At 29.9% G+C, this 17542-nt stretch overlaps 1 protein-coding gene across 1 annotated transcript; it reads left to right on the top strand.

Annotated features, from left to right (window-relative positions):
- The first annotated feature begins 11533 nt into the window (after positions 1-11533).
- LOC120122705 (probable WRKY transcription factor 13) lies at positions 11534-14730 on the top strand. The gene is made up of 3 exons (XM_039141824.1): positions 11534-11845; positions 12037-12249; positions 14559-14730. The coding sequence occupies exons 1-3, from the start codon at positions 11580-11582 to the stop codon at positions 14728-14730; spliced, it is 651 nt and encodes a 216-aa protein (XP_038997755.1). The 5' UTR covers positions 11534-11579.
- The last annotated feature ends 2812 nt before the right edge of the window (positions 14731-17542 follow it).

Below are 17542 nucleotides of genomic sequence, written 5' to 3'. Positions count from 1 at the left end.
ATCCATTGTTCTATCAGAAAGAGAGAGATTTGTTGATGATGGCACCTAAAAATCAACATTGCTTAGTTCAACTGACATAGAATCTTCTTCGTTTAGTAATCGGTGGAGGACAAGTAAGTGTGCATTAAAGTACCACGATCCCTCCGAATAAATCTGCTTTAGGTCCACTTCATGATATAACCGAAATAAGAATCGTCCTTCTCCTAGATCCGTGATTGATATGCCTCCAATAGGATTCAAGACGTTTGCTAAGGTTACCTTCATGACTTGAAAGTTAATCATACTTGAGGTTTGAAACCGGCCAACTCGACAATTATTGAAAGTAATTTGTTGTGAATTGATAGGTTGTCCGACTATGAATGCTTCATCCTCCTCTTCCTTCAAATTGAGACTTGCCAACTCCTGTTCTATTGCGCCCATAATAAGATAAAATGACCAAGAAAATTTAAGAAAGATCGAAGAAGATCAATATGAAAAACAAACTGAGAAGATAGACTGAGATCACGGCTCAGAGATCGTGCCATGACGACAGAGAAAAGACAATGCCAAATAGCATAAAACCCTAGCACAGAGGGAAACTAACATATGTTTTTCTTTGGTTAGTTATTATAACTAAATTAATAAATTTACTTTCTATATTAATTATATCTTTATATTACAAATTTTAATTATAATCATTAAATTAATTTTATTATATAATTTAGTTATTGAACATTATTTTATTAGATTATATAAAATTAATTAAGATATTTATAAGTCTATTTTATTTTTTATGTAAAAATTGATTAATAATATAAATATAATTTAACACACATATATATATAAAAGATGAATTTATTTGAGATTTTAAATTTGAATAACATAACAAATACTAAAACTAATAAATTATAAAAGAATAAATAAAATTTATTACACATTAATACATTAAAATTACAATAAAATCAACTAAACAAATTTATGCTAAAATTAATAATCTTGTCATCACCCATTTTATCCGGGATGATGACATTAATATAAACTATATATTAGTATATACAATATACCATTTTCATATTCCATATCCATATATTACCTATGTTATAAATAAATATAGCATACTTTTATTCAAGTCCAACAATAATAAAAACTCGTTTATATTACATATAAATCCACTTAAATATATTAGGACACAGTAAATGAAATCTTACAAAAACGAAAACCTTTGACCCAAATTACAAGCCGAACATAATACAAAAGTTAAATTCATTAAATGACTCCATCTTTTTAGGCGTCATATCATCAATCTTTGTAAACAAAATCAAATCAATTTGGACGGTTGGTTTGATCTAATGAGCATTATTTCTTGCCACTTATATATATAAATTAAAAAAGATGAGCATTAAATGACTCCATCTTTTTAGGTTCCATACCACCAATCTTGGTGAAAAAAATCAAATCAATTTGATAGGGTTTGACACAATAGTAATTATTCCTTGCCACATATATATATATATATATATATATACTTATACTTTATATATACTTATATATATATACTTATTCTTTATAGTTCATATATATATATATATATTATAGTTTATATATATATATATATATTATATATTATATATTATATATTATATTTTATATTTTATATAATTATACTTATACTTATATATATAAATAAGTATATACTTATGGTGTATGCATAAATATAATATACATTATATATACATGCATCATATTATCATAACATTCATTATATATATATATATATATATTATAATTGTTTTAATTTTTCTCCATCTTTTGAAATGAATGCAATTTAATTTATTTTATAATTTTTTTTATATTTTACAATTATGTTGATTTGATCCTTTTACGTTGTTTAATTTATTTAAATTTTATTTTGTAATTTCATATTTGTTCAATTTAGTTCTTAAAATTATATTTGTTTATGGAATTGACCCATACTTTTTTTTTAATTTACTTCAAACTCTATAAATCACATAATAAATTTCATTTCAAATTCTATAAACTTTTGTTCACCAACCTTGTAAATGTATGCAATTTAGTTCATTTTTATATTAATTTCAACTTCATATTTTATAATTAATTCGAATTGATCCATCATCCATGTGTGTTGTTTAATTTATTTAAATTTTTGTTTCTAATTTCATTTTTTTCAATTTAGTACTTCAAATTATATTTTTATCAAAATTGACCCATAATTATTTATATTTTTTGTAATTTATTCTAAATCATATACAATCACAAATTACAATTCGACGTTTTCACGTTCATGAAACATTGAAAGGCGGAAAAAATTAACCAAAAAATGACCCGACTTGAAGTCAATCCGTATCCGGTAAGATCTGACCTGAATTTTATCTGTCAATGATGTGACTCGATCTGAACGAGATTCGACTGAAGTCGATCCGAACCTGAATTAACATGATATTTAATTACTTCGGACCTGAACTGTTTTGACCTGAACTAACATCGATCCGGACTGAAATTAATCTGACCTGAACCCGAACTGAATCTGATGTCAAATCAAGCTGAAAATGACCCGAATTGATTTGATTTGGACATGACTTGATCCAACTGAAATATGAATGATTTACCTGATTTTACAATCCTATTCCATTGTACATTAACTTAAGTTATACAATTTTATTGTACACATGTACGATTCTTGATATGTTTAGATATGATTTGAATTAGTTTTGTCATTGGTGACTCCAATAACTAATGTGATATTTTAAATCGGGTTGAACCATTATGGCCATGTTTGGGTGCCACAATTTGCACAAGTATAATTCTCATATAGCCTCAATCAACCGATCATAGGCATTGTTGATGTCAATTTTCAACGTAACCTTGCAAACTTTACCTCGCCCTTGATTCTTTACATGATGAATTTCGAATGCTACCAAGACATTATTAATTATTAGGTGACCAGAGATAAATAAAAATTGCGTATCCGAGATAATATCAAAAAACCATATGCTTAAATCTGTTTGCAAGAACTTCTACAATAACTTTATAAAGGCTATTGCAAGGAGTAATAGACCTTAAGTCCTTTATAGAATTGTGCTCATCTTTCTTCGAGATTAAAACTATTAGAGTATAATAAATGGAAATACACGACCTTGAAGCCAATCACAACATTACATTCAAATTTAATCCTTCTCCTTGAGGGAAAAATAATAATTATATGTATTATTATATTATGAGTTAATTGCATCACATATCCTCAAAGCATGATCCTTATTTTAAATTGGTCCCTAAACTTTTAAATATTTCAATTTCATCCTTAAAATATGATTATCATTCTAAATTAGTCCTTAAACTTTTGAACATTTCAATTTAATCCCCAAACTATAACCTTTATTCTAAATTGGTCCCTAAACTTTTTGAACATTCTAATTTCATCCCAAACTAAACATATATACAAATCACTTATCTAGTTAATATAATCATAAGACCAAGTTATATTATTATATGTTGGGCAAAACAAAATTTAGGTTAAATTATGGTTGAAACTAATTACATATTTGGATGAATTTGGGGATGGAATTGGAATATTCAAAATTTTGGGGACTAATTTAAAAAAGATGGTCATAGTTTAGGGATGAAATTAGAATGTTCAAAAGTTTAAGGACTGATTTAGAATGAGAGTCATAGTTTGAGAATGAAATTTGAATATTCAAAAAATATAAGGATCAATTTAAAATAAAGGTTATAGTTTGAGGACATATGATACAATTAACTCTTATATTATCATTAAACTTTTGAGTAGTTAGAATTACTTGTTAATCAAATGTTAACTCAGCTGTAAAATTATTAGCATCTCATTTCCTTTAAATTACCATTAATGTTATGATAATTTCATTTTTTATTTTTTTATATTTTTTTTAATTTTTAAATAATATAATTTAAAAAATCACTCATTTAAGAATAGTATTAATATTCATTATGATTTACATATATGTTTACAAAATGGTCCCTCGACCATAGGGAGTAGCTTTGTTAAGTCCCTCAACTATTAAAAGTTACAAAATGATTCCCTGACTATAGGGAATAGCTTCGTTGAGTCCCTTATTGGAAACTTAGGTGGGCACTAGGTAATTTATAATTCACATTCTATTATTAAAACGAACCAAAATACAAATACGATACAAACACTTGTTGCGGCTAGTTTACAAACACAACCTCACTATTCGAAGCTTTGCTAAGCTTCACTCTCTAACTCTCGGTTTTTTTTCACTCACTACTCATATACATATTCATGCATGCTAACTACATGTATTTATAAGTAAAATAAAACGTCTAAAGACATCTCTACATTCTTCTTCTTCCTCCATTACTTTCTTGTTTATCTTAAAAATTTCTAGCCTTATCTTCTTAATTTATAAGAATTTTCTAAATTGCTACCACTTCACCAATTTGTTACTGCCGCCATTGACCCAAATGTTGTCGTGTTGAAGCTTCTTCATATGCTGCCACACCACTTCATTTTTATTTACCATATGTTGTTATTCTTTCTTATTCTTTAGGCCATTCTTGAATTCTCTAGTTGTTGCATAATATACTAGACTCATCTTTTCTAGAAACTTTTGGAAATAGAAATTATAGACTTGTTGCCGACATAAATTATAGTCGGTCCTTCTTGTGCCAAGTTTAACTCGTTCAAAATATTTTTTTAACTACATTGCTTGGCAAGTACAAACTGTTGCGGCTATGTATTCTGCTTCACATGTTGAAAGAGCCACCATTTGTTGCTTCTTTGATGACCATGAAAATGTTGCAGACCCAATGTGGAATAAATATCCTGAATTACTATTTCGATCATCTAAGTCTCCTCCATAATCACTATCAGAATAACTAACTAATTTCGATTTTTTTGAATGCGTATAGAATAAACCATGATATATCGTGCCTTTGACATATCTCAAAATTCTCTTTGCTGTAATCCAATGATCGTGTTTTAGATTCTCCAAGAATCTGCTTACCAATCCCACAGCGTATGTAATATATGTTCTTGTGATAGTTAGATACCTTAGACTTCCAACGATGCTTTTAAACAATGTCGGATTTTACTGATTCTCTTGTTGAATTCACACTTAGTTTCATGCATGGTTCTGCTGGAGCGGCTACCGGCTTGCAATCTTTCATTCTAAAATTTTCTTAAAATTTCCTCTGCATACTTCTTTTGTGATATAAATATTTTATCTTGCATTTGCTTCACTTCGACTCCAAGAAAGTATGACATTTCACCAATATCTATCATTTCAAATTCTTTAGTCATAACTTTCTTGGAATCATTAAACATACTTGGATTATTTCCAGTGAAAATCATGGCGTCCACATAGAAGCATACGATAATGATATCACCCTATCTTCATTTTTCTTTGTGTATAAGGCATGCTCGTATCGACTCTTTATGAACCTATTTCTCTGGAAGTATTCATCTATTCTCATGTTTCACGCTCTTGTAGCTTGCTTAATCCATACAAAGCTTTCTTTAATGGGTGTACTTTATCTTCATGCCCTTTTTAATGTACCCAGGTGGTTGCTTGATATAAAATTCTTCTAGGTAGCCATTTAGAAATGCTGACTTCACATCCATTTGATAAATCTTCCATTTGTTTTATGCTGCAACTGATGTGAGAAGTCTGATGGTCTCGATTCTTGCTACTGGAGCAAATACTTCATCATAGTCTATTCATTATCTTTGTTTGTAGCCTTTGACAACTAGTCTTGCTTTATATTTCTCCACATTTCCTTCCTTGTTGGTCTTAGTCTTGTACACCCACTTGACTCCAATTGGATTATGATATTCTAATCGGTTTGTTAGCTCCCATGTATTATTTCTTTCTATTGATGCAATTTCTTCATCCATTACGTTCTTCCACATATCATTTTCAATCGCTTCTTTATATGTTATTGGATCACTATTCACAAGTAAGCAGAAAAGTGAAACATTTTGTAATTCATAATCATTGTACCTTTTTGTTATTGTTCTCTCCCTCGTAGATCTTCAAACTTTAGTGGGAGATGCTTCAAGATTTTATATTATATTGATACCACCGCTGCTGCTACTTAATGGAGATGGTGCATTTTGTTGAAGACCTTGATAATCATTTTGTTCATATTGATTGACATTATCATCATCATCTTTATCTTCATTAAAAAATAGTCCTTCAACTTTTTTTTTTCTTCACTCCATCTCCCATATTCAGCTTCATCGAATTCAATATCTTTTAAAATTATTACCTTCTTGGCAAGAGTATTATATAGTCTACATGCTTTGCTTCTTTCAACATAACCGATGAAAATGCATTTTTCTCCTCTGTCATCAAGCTTCTTTATGGTATGTTCAGGAACGTGGGCGTATGCAATGCACCCAAAAATCGTAAGGTGCCCAACTCCTGGTTTTTGACTGTTCCATGCTTCATTTGGCGTCATGTATTTTACGCTTTTTATTGGACATCAGTTCAACAGGTAAACTGTACATCGTACTGCTTTGGCCCAAAAATTTCTCGGTAGGTGTTTATCTTTTATCATGCTTCTTGCCATGTCAAGGACTGTGCAATTCTTTCTTTCTACACTGTATTTTGTTAGGGTGTGTATCTAACTGTTTTATGATGAATGATGTCATGTTCTTTACAGAAGTCTTCAAATAAATTTAATGAATATTCGCCTTCTCTATCTGATCTAAGTATCTTCAAATATTGGCCGCTTTGCTTTTCCTCCATTGCTTTAAACTCTTTCAATTTTTATAATGCTTTTGATTTTTCTTTCAAGATATAAATCCAACATTTTCTGCTAAAATCATCAATAAAAGTTAAGTAGTACCTATTACCTCCAAGTGATGGTATGTCATAAGGACCGACTTTATCTGTGTGTACTATCTATAATGGTATTTGGATTCGTCAGGATCTACTAACTTCAAAACTTTATCTATGTTACTTTCCTTTAATGCAAGCCCTACATAATTGATTTGAAGGGTTTATTTCTGGTAGTCATTTCACCATACTTGCTTTTGATAATAGCTTCAGGCTAAAAAAAACCAAGATGCCCATATCTTAAGTGTCACAGTCACAAATCATCTTTTATCGCAGTCTTCATGCACCTTACTTCTCCCGACTCAATATCAATTGTAAAGAGAAGATTTCAAGTCATATCGACTTTGGAAATTAACTTTCCTTCTTTATTTTTGATGGCAAGAGAGCGTTTCTTCCTCTCCACTTTGTATCGTTTTTCAAGAAGCTACCCAAGGCTAATGATATTTCTTTTCAAAGACGGTACATAATACACATCTGAGACGTATTTTTTCATCATTTCTCTAAGTAATCATGACTTTGTCTTTTCCTTTGACATCTGCGTGCAAGTCATCACCAAATGTTACTCGACTATAGACTGTTTCATCTAACTTGACAAACATATCCTTTTAACCACACATGTGGCTACTGACACAATTATCGATATACCAAATATTTTTCTTGAATTCTTCATTTCCTTTATAAGTGAGGAATACATGAGATTTTTCAATTTTTTCTTCTTCAGCTGCTTCTACGTTATTTTTTTCTTCTTGTTTAGGAGCTGATCTACACTCATAATTATAACGACTATACTTTTTGCAATTATAACATTGTACCTGTGATTTATTTCCTTGTTGATATCTGCCTCGACCTCAGCCTCTAAATCCTTGTCCACGACATGATGTTTGGTAATTTTTATCTTGTTTGAGCGGTGTCATATAATCGACCCCGAGTTCCTCGTTCTCCTCTGTATCTTCCATGATTTTCTCGACCTCGTGTGTAGTTACTGCTGGCATCACATTCATTGACATTGATCTTGCTTTGCAAAGCTTGCTCCAAATTTTCATAATCTTCATTTTATTTCATCTTTTTCCCATGGACTTGAAGTGAACCCACAAGCTCATTGATCGAAATTTGAGATAAATCTTTTGATTCTTCAATTGCCACGACCACATAGTCGAATTTTCATGTCAACGACCGTAATTTTTTTCCATCACTCTGACTTTATCGAGTGATTCATTATTCCTCTTCATTTCGTTTACTACCTCTTTTACACGGCTAATATAGTCATCGATACTTTTCATATTTTTTATTTTTAACATTTAAAACTCATCTTTTAGATATTGTAATCATACCTTTTTCTTCTTTTACCTTTTTCGTCTTTTCTGCACCTTGAAGAGATTTTTGTAAAATCTCCCACGTTTGCTTTGCGTTCTTTGCATTGAATTTTTTTTCAAAGGTAGATTCATCTACTCATTGAAAAATAAAAAATAATGCTATATTGTATTTCTTACGAGCTTCCTTCAGTGCCTGTTTCTCTTTATTTGACAAGGTTGCTTCTACTGCTGCATTTTCAGGTTCGACGTAACCTTCCTCGATGACATCTCAATAATTTTGGGAGCCTAATAACGTCTTCATTTGAATACTCCAATTGACATAGTTTGTTTTTTTTCAATCTTGGGATTATAGTTGAATCATATTGGTCATCTTTATCGTTGTGTAAACTCGAACCAAACTCTAATACCACTTTTATAGAAAATGTAGGTGGGCACTTGATAATTTATAATTCACACACTATTATTAAAACGAACCAAATACAAATACGGTACAAACACTAGCTGCGGCTAGTTTACAAAAACAACCCCACTATTCAAAGCTTTGCTAAACTTCACTCTCTAACTCTGGTTTTTTTTTCATTCACTACTCATATACATATTCATACATGCTAACTACATGTATTTATAAGTAAAATAAACCGTCTAAATACATCTATACATTCTTCTTTTTACCTCCATTGCTTTCTTATTTATCTTTAAATTTTGCAACCTTATCTTCTTAATTGATAAGTATTTTCTAAATTGCTGCCACTTCACCAATTGGTTGCTGACGTCATTGATCCAAATGTTGTCGTGTTGAAGCTTCTCCATATGCTGCCACCACTTCATTTTTATTTGCCACATGTTATTCTTTCTTATTCCTTAAGCCATTCTTGAATTCTCTATTTGTTGAATGATATACTATTAAAAGTTATAAAATAGTCACTTGACTATTCAATATATTCCAAACTCATCATTTTCGTTAAAAAATTAACGGTCGTCTAAGCTGGACGTTAACATACTAACTAAAATATGATAATCGTTTGAGACAATGTGATCAGATATTATAATATCTCAGTTAGCATGTTAATGTCCAGATCAGACTACCATTAATTTTTTTTTAACGAAAAAGGACTAGTTTGAAACATATTGAATATTTTGATGACCATTTTGTAACTTTTAATAGTTGATGGACTCAATAAAGCAACTCCCCATAGTCGGAGGATCATTTTGTAATTTTTAATAACCAGAGGACTCAACAAAATAATATCTTACAATCAGGGGACCATTTGTGTACTTTACCGTAGAAAATAATAAGATTGGAAATTTTATTTTATATTATTTATTAATAAAACATTAAATTTATAATATCATTGAATGTAATTGGATAAATTAAAATTAATAAAAATATAACTATAGTAAAAAAATAACCAGTTTATAATTATGTATGAATTAAAACCAATGTTTTTAAAACCGGACCGGACATTGAACCGGTGAAGGTACTGGTTCACTGGTTCAACCGGGTTCAACCGCGGTTGAACCGGATTTTATATAAAATAATATATTTTTTTAATTTTACATAATATTCAAAGCAATATTAATATATATATAACACTTTTTTTAAGTTTACAATATTAAAATGTATAAAAATATCACAAGTCATAACATGTATAAATGAAAAACCATAAAATCAAGTGAAACAAAATGATTCAAATCAACTACAACATAATATTTAAGGTATAACATATTAAATAATAAATATAATTATATAAATATAATCAAAAAAATAAAATTGGGGCTTAAAAAAATCATAACAAATGATGTCATTTGGTTTAATTGTTTAAAAAAAACAATCCCACATGGCTAAGAAACATAGAAGAGTATCCTAAAAGTTTAAAGAGTAAAAATATGCGAACAAAACAATCCCACATGGCTAAGAAACATAGAAGAGCATCCCAACTTACTTCTATAAATAATAGAGGTAATTTGACATTCAAAATCATGGAGCCTTTTGGTAAGCACAAAACGAACTATTCTTTCGCTTCAATTGAGCTCAAATTTTAGGCTTCAATCGAACTTCTATTTTTTTTTTTAGTTCGAGCCTTTTCGATTTCAAGTTTTAATATTATATTTCGAGTTGATAATTTTTAGCTCGTGAGTTTTTGAGTCGAGTTGAGCTTACTTTTAAAGTTTTCGAGTTCGAGTCGAGCTCAGCAATACTCGAATTTGACTCGGCTCGTTGAACAAACGACGTCGTTTGGTTTAATTTTTTTTAAAGAAAAAAAGTGAACCGGCGGTTCAAACCGGTTTTGCCGGTTTTCAGCCGGTTCACCCCGGTTTTCCCGGTTTTCAGCCGGTTCTTTACCGGTTCTGTGCTAATCCGGTTTTGGGAGTTAACCGGACCGGAAAGGCCACCGGTTCACGGTTCAACCGGTCGAACCGGCCGGTCCGATCCGGTTTTAATAACATTGATTAAAACCAAGATTTAATAATATGTCCGAATATTGTCTTCTTTTGCTGCATATTATACTTATATATGCATCATTATGGGCTCCTTTGCTTATCAACAATTCTAGTTTCAATCGACCAAAAACTACAGCCTTATAATCTGCAAAATTGTCTAATGATTTTAAACCATCATATAACTGCCTATTTTTTTCACTCATTATTTCCCCAAAAACTGAAAGTTTATGATTTTTATCACAAAAATAATTACCATCAAAAGTACAAAATGAACATAATAGGCAAATAATATAGAGATAACTAAGTGCTAGCTATACTCGAAATGATGAAAACGGTGGGTATATATGGTCCACAAGGAAAAATTTATCTGTGAATGAAAATTAAGAAATAGGGAAAGAAAAAGAAGAGGGAAAGAAAAAGAAGAAATAATTTAGAGAAAAAAGTGTAATTATTATGTTGAATATTGAAGAGAAGATGATAACAATATAATGTGGGGTCGGTTTGGAATTTGAGAAATGATGGGGGTTATTTTGGTTGAGAATGTTTATGTACAGCCTAATTTAATGCTAAACGCAATTAGAAATGTCAAAAAGAGTTTAATATTTTTGATTCAACATAATTTAAAAGGTTAATTTTTTAATATTTTTAATTGATAACTGAAAATATTATATTTTTCATAATATTTTTTATTTTAATCGAAAATATTAAAAAATAAATATTTTAAGTTTAGCTTAATAATAAAATATTAATAATTTTTTAATATTTCCAATTACATCTCTTTGTCTTAAATTAAGCTGGCCTGGTTTTGGAGGAGAAGTATATACAAAAAGTGAAATAGCTTTTTTGGGAGGCAAAAGTCAAATAGGGGCAGATCTTTCATGATATCTTCACCTCTGATTGCAGAGGGAAAGCAAAACCTAAACTAAATCCGTAATTTATGATCACCATCTTCCACGAGCCTCCTGCAGAGATATAGAGGAAGATATCGAAGATGCCATCGAGCTCCCATCAAGCTATGCTAAACCAGGGCTTGTTCGAGGAAAAAGAGAAGCTTGCTGCTGTTACTCAAATGGGTTTCTATACTTTTCCTCAAAACCTCACTTCATCATATCCTCCTCCATTTGCACCTGATCATGCATTGCCTGATCTATCTGAATCCGAAACCCTATTCTCTCAAAGGCATAGAGTACTTGAAACTGCTTCTGATTTTGGAGGACCCCAACTCCCTTTTCTGCACAGATCTACTGCAAATTTCAGGTGCATAGATTATTCCTTGCTTTTCTTCCCATGCATGCAAATGAAATGGTTTTCAATATTGGTTTTCAATATTGGTTTTCATGCAGATATCTCTTCTAAGTGTAACCCTTATTTTAAGAAAATATGTATATGTGATCACTTCTTGTATGTTAGTAAATGGTTTTTGGGGGGTTTGTTTGATATGATTGTAGGCCATGTGGAAACGAGTGTTTGGAAAGCAAGAAAATTGGCGTACAAGATCATCAAGGGGTTTGTGCAATGAAAATGAAGAGGATAAAAGCAAGAAGAAAGGTAAGGGAACCTAGGTTTTGCTTCAAGACCATGAGCGATGTGGACGTCCTTGATGATGGATACAAGTGGAGAAAGTACGGCCAGAAAGTGGTAAAGAACACTCAGCATCCCAGGTGCACACTCAGATCTATCTTTTCACTCTTCATTTGTCACTATGTAGAAAATCACCTAGCTAGATTTTGCTTACAAGGTAGAAAATGTAGTGCAGTGATTTTAACTCTGAATACAGATTACATGCTCCATCCCTGTATTATTTCCCTAGTTTTGGCTTTTAATAAACCATTTAGCTAGTAAATTTGCGGCAAAAGTGCCCAGATTGTTTAATTCCTAAACTAGCGAGGTTCCAACATTATTTTTTCATTTAACGTATTTTCTACAATAATCATTTAAAGATCCTAGGATATTTCGACGTCTTTAGGTTAAAATTTTTATACATGAATTATTCGGGGTCTTTAGTTAATTTTTTTATGTGTATTTTTGGCGATTTTATCAAAAAATCACATTTTCTTTAAATATTTACGTTTCAGACACCCTTTGAAATAATAGTCCCGATTTAACACCCTTTGCAGAAAGACGCGATCCATGCATCACTTTTAAACTTTTTTCCCGACTATAAATACGCTCTCAACTCGTAAACATTCACAATAATCCTCTCAACTAGAAGAATATTGTCGCTTCAATACAAATATCCAACATCATTGTTTCCGTTAACTTATACAGAATTCCATCCAAACGAAGCAGATCACTTTCAATTTTATAACTACAAAAAATAATATTTAAATAAAATAATAAAAAAATTAAATAATACAATAATTAAATAAAATACTAACAAAATATTAAATATAACAAAATATACCTTATAAATAAAATTTGAACGAGGTTTGGTTTTTGAGAGGATTTGGTGTGGTGAAAAAAAGTTGAGTGGGATATTTATAGGATGAAATGGATGGTGTGAACAGTCAGTTGGGTCGGTGGGATGGAAGGTGCATGGGTTGTGCATTTCTGCAAAGGGTGTTAGATCAGGAATATTATCTCAAAGGGTGTCTGAAATGTAAATATTTAAAGATATTTTACAGATCTAGCAAATTTTTAAATATTTTCTATAAAATTATTCCTGCATTAAATTACACAATACAATTATGTATACCAATTACCACTTGACACTTTCTGATGCGTTTTGACATTTTCAAAATCCTATACGTATGCTATATTCTAGGATTTTGAAAAATAATTTTGCAGAAAGGCGCGACATATTCACCGCATAGGATTTTGAAAAATAAATATTAGTTATAAAATTTTTATAAATATTTTTCAAAATCTTATGCGGTGCATGTACCACACCTTTCTACAAAATTATTTTTAAAATGATGATGATGATGATGATCCGTAATATTTTATAAAATTATTTATATTTTGAAAGGGTCAAAAATCGTATCAGAAAGTCTAAAGTGGTAATTGGTAGACATAATTGTATTGTGTAATTTAATGCAGGAATAATTTTATAAAAAGTATTTAAAAATTTGTTAGATCCGTAAAATATTCTTAAACAGTGCCTAACAAGTAATTAATTTATGTTAAGATGATATTTTTGTAAAAACGTCAATTTTTTTACTATTTCAATTGAAGACGCCGAGAGATCTCAAAAAATAATCAACACCACTGAAGACGTCAAGAAATCTCAAAATCATGTAAAAACATTCTATATCAAAAATTAATCAGATGAATGCATTAGATTAAAAATTAAACATTCTCACCTCCTTATTTGGACACTTTTACTGTAAATTTGCTACTTATTCAGAAGAAATAATGAAACACGGTTTGGATTGAATAGTATGATATTTATGAGAGTGGTTTTCCAAACGAAATAATGAGGATGGAGCATGTAGGGCCCTAAGTCCTGGCCTATGTGAAAGAGGAAACCTACTTATTCAAATTGGTAATAATCATTACTAACAATTTATCATACTTTGATTAACTTCATCATGATGAAACAGTGTCAGTGACCCTATTCACAGGGATGGATCATATGAGATGGTATAGAAACTCAACTAACATAAAATTTTATTCTAACTATTACCTTCATACAATCTTTCGGTTCTTCATAAGAAATCCCTATCTTTTCACTTTTAGATTAATTAATTTAAATTCAAGCCTTAGATCATTACAACAAGAATTCTTATACTTTATTTTCACAATTTTAAGCTTTTTCTTCTCCCTGTCCATACATAAATTAAAGAAATTTTACAATGCATACTCTCATCAGGGATGAACTGAAAGAACGGGTAGAAGTAAGATCAAAACTTTGAAATTCACCTCTTCTAACATAAAACTTTATGTTTGTCCTTGAATTTCATCACACACAAAAACAATAGTAAGTTCAATTGTAAGAATATAATGAAAAATTGAACTGAAGTGAATGCAGGAGTTACTATCGGTGCACGCAAGATAATTGTGGAGTAAAGAAACGAGTGGAGAGATTAGGTGAGGATCCAAGAATGGTGATTACAAGCTACGAAGGGAGGCACGCTCATTCGCCGCCTCACCATCTGCACGACTCCAACGACTCGCATTCTCACCTTAACAATTTCTTCTAATACCTTTTATTCATGTAATTTTATAAAATATTGTTCGTAAGAACCAGTCATGTTCCTTTTTAAAATGTTTTGGAAATGGTAATGTTCTTTTTCTCTATATTGATATTGCTAGAAATAATGTTTAAATAAATTCGATGGTTAAATCGTCTATTTAAAAAAATAATTTGTGGACTTATCAAGTGATTTTAGTGTTTAAAAGAAGGGTTGTTCTCCTCCGAGGTCATAAATAAGATTGTTTATAGCTTGTAATTAAAAGATTGTTTATAGCTTGACATGATTCATGAATATTGATTGAAACATTTTCTTAATGTATTAAGTTTTATTTTGACCATTAAATTAAAAGTTATTTTTAATCAGATCATTTAACTATTTAAATTGTATAAATCAAGTTACTTATCATTGACTTTTAACGGGAATGTTGAAATGATAGTTAAATAAATTTATATAATTACATAATTGATATTCATTACTTATACATTTTATAAATTTGGTCTTAATTTTTATTAAAAATAATTTAATAAATGTTGACATATGTCATAATCTTATAATTTTAACGAACTTCTCATTTTCTATTGTTAATCACATTAATTTATTTTCACTCATTCAAAGGTCATATATTTATATTGTGTGTGTTAATTAACAAAATATTATTGTATTAACATTTTAAAAAAACAATTAAGTATTATTTAAAAAAACAATTATGACTTTTATTTGAAAATTTTGATATTTTAAATTAATTTGAATTAAACGGAAAGGGAGTCGCCATCGACATTTGGGATAGGTAGGTCGAATACCTAAAAACGTCTTTTAAAACAATTTTAAGGAAAAATCATTTTTTTAAGACAAAAGTTGATTTGTGTTTACCAAAAATTCAATTTAACGGGTCCGGGAGTCAATTATGCGTGGGGAAGGATTAACACCCCTACAACGCCCAAAATTGGTACTCAATCACTTACACGTAGTCGAAATGGTGGAAATTGTGAATTTGCATCGATAATTAAAGTATGATCCATTTATTAAAGTTAATTAATTTGCTTCAACTTATTTGTTACGGAAAATCCTTTAACTTGAAAAGAAATCTCGAGATTAGCAATCCTCCATCGGGAAAGCTATATCGTCTATTTCTTATATGTAAAGAATATTCTTTCCTCGGTAAAAACTTGAATCGAATATAAATTGAAAATAGGCATTTGCTTGAAATAAATTGCAATTTAGAAACATGCATCACATTTCATCATTTGAATTAGAACCAATTAATTAGAACTTAAAAAACTTCGATTTATTTCAAGTCATATTTTGTTTGAATTTCGTATCGGATTCACCACTTCGATCAAATGGTGCTTTCCACGCCCATTCTACAAATAACGTTCATGAAAAACATTCGAGTGATAACAAATAGATTAAAATTAATAGCAAAAATAAATACATATTTAAATATGTAAAAGAATTATAATAAAGAAATTAAATGGAAATATATAAATAAATATGCACATAATGAGGCACCAAGAAATTTTCATACACAGAAGAATTATAACAGTTACATAATTTATATACATACATACATGAAATAATAGCGATCAATAAAAACAAAGTTACAAATCTGTATCAAAATGCACATTTACAAACATGATAAACTTAAATAATAATGAAAGTATCTAACCCTACCTAGTAAATAAGGACCAAATCGCAAGAACTGAAACTTTAGAGGTATAATAATAATAATAATATAACAAATCATGGCTAATATACAAATATCACTTAATATGAGTACTAAAACTGAAATAAAACCCAAAACAACATGCAAGACCAAAATAAAAAGATATAAAATACCAGGCCACCAATAGTAATTTAACCAATAAAATAAAAAAACAAAAAGTGACTAAAAAGCATTAAAACAATCATATAATACCCAAACATAAACATATTAAAATATAGAGACTAAATTAAGAATATACACATAAATAAGTTATTTATGTAAATAAGGCAATAATAAAATGTAAAATAAATAGAGAGATCAAAAAAAAAGAAACTCAAAGTTTCATTAATTACCAAAATAACATATTACAAACGCGATTGATCGACTGCGATTGAGCTGGTGTTAGGGTAAAAACCCTAAGCTGGTAATCTTGAACCGTTAGATCAAATCTGATCCAACGATTGGAATCCATAGAGGAACTAGGAACCTACCAGAAACCCTATTGTGTTTAAGGTCTTTGGTTAGGCCAAATTGAGGTTTTAATAGGGTCGGTTAGATTCTATTGATGGGCTGCTGAGTCGGGTCTTGGGGTGCTGGGCTTGTACTAGGTTTTGGGTCCTTGTGGGCTACTGATTTGGGCCTTGGGTTGTATCATTGGGTTCCACTTTCGGGCCTATAAAATATGTAAAATGTTATAATAATAATAATAATAATAATAATAATAATAATATTTTTTAAGACCCGAGAAAAAAGGGTGTCTACAGCTGCTGTAACACCCTCAACCCGTACCTGATCCAGATACGAATATGAGGTGTCACATAATACTTTTCAAACTTTGACTCTTAAAGAAAGTCATAGAAATTTGAAACTTTCATTAAAATAAAAGTTGTTAACTTACACAAGTTCAATCAAAATAATACAAAATCGATCAAGCATTTGTAATTCACAAATGGTTTACATGGCAACACACTAAATACAAAAAATTACATACTTTTCCAATTACTTCTGATCTGATCTTCTAGTAAGGTATGATGTCCTTGCAACTCTTAATTCTGATCTTCTTGTTTCTTGTTACCTACGTGTAAACCACTTACACGCTAAGTCACAGATTTAGTG

Source organism: Hibiscus syriacus, unplaced genomic scaffold (genome assembly GCF_006381635.1).
Source record: "Hibiscus syriacus cultivar Baekdansim isolate YM2019G1 unplaced genomic scaffold, ASM638163v2 tig00110387_pilon, whole genome shotgun sequence".
NCBI lineage: Eukaryota > Viridiplantae > Streptophyta > Magnoliopsida > Malvales > Malvaceae > Hibiscus > Hibiscus syriacus.
This window is presented reverse-complemented; position numbering and strand designations above follow the sequence as displayed.

Excerpts from the sequence above, each read along its gene's own strand:
- LOC120122705 (XM_039141824.1), top strand. The coding sequence starts at position 11,580 with ATGCCATCGAGCTCCCATCAAGCTATGCTAAACCAGGGCTTGTTCGAG. Across the intron at positions 11,846-12,036 it reads AGATCTACTGCAAATTTCAG|GCCATGTGGAAACGAGTGTT; the intron begins GTGCATAGATTA and ends ATATGATTGTAG. Across the intron at positions 12,250-14,558 it reads AAGAACACTCAGCATCCCAG|GAGTTACTATCGGTGCACGC; the intron begins GTGCACACTCAG and ends AAGTGAATGCAG.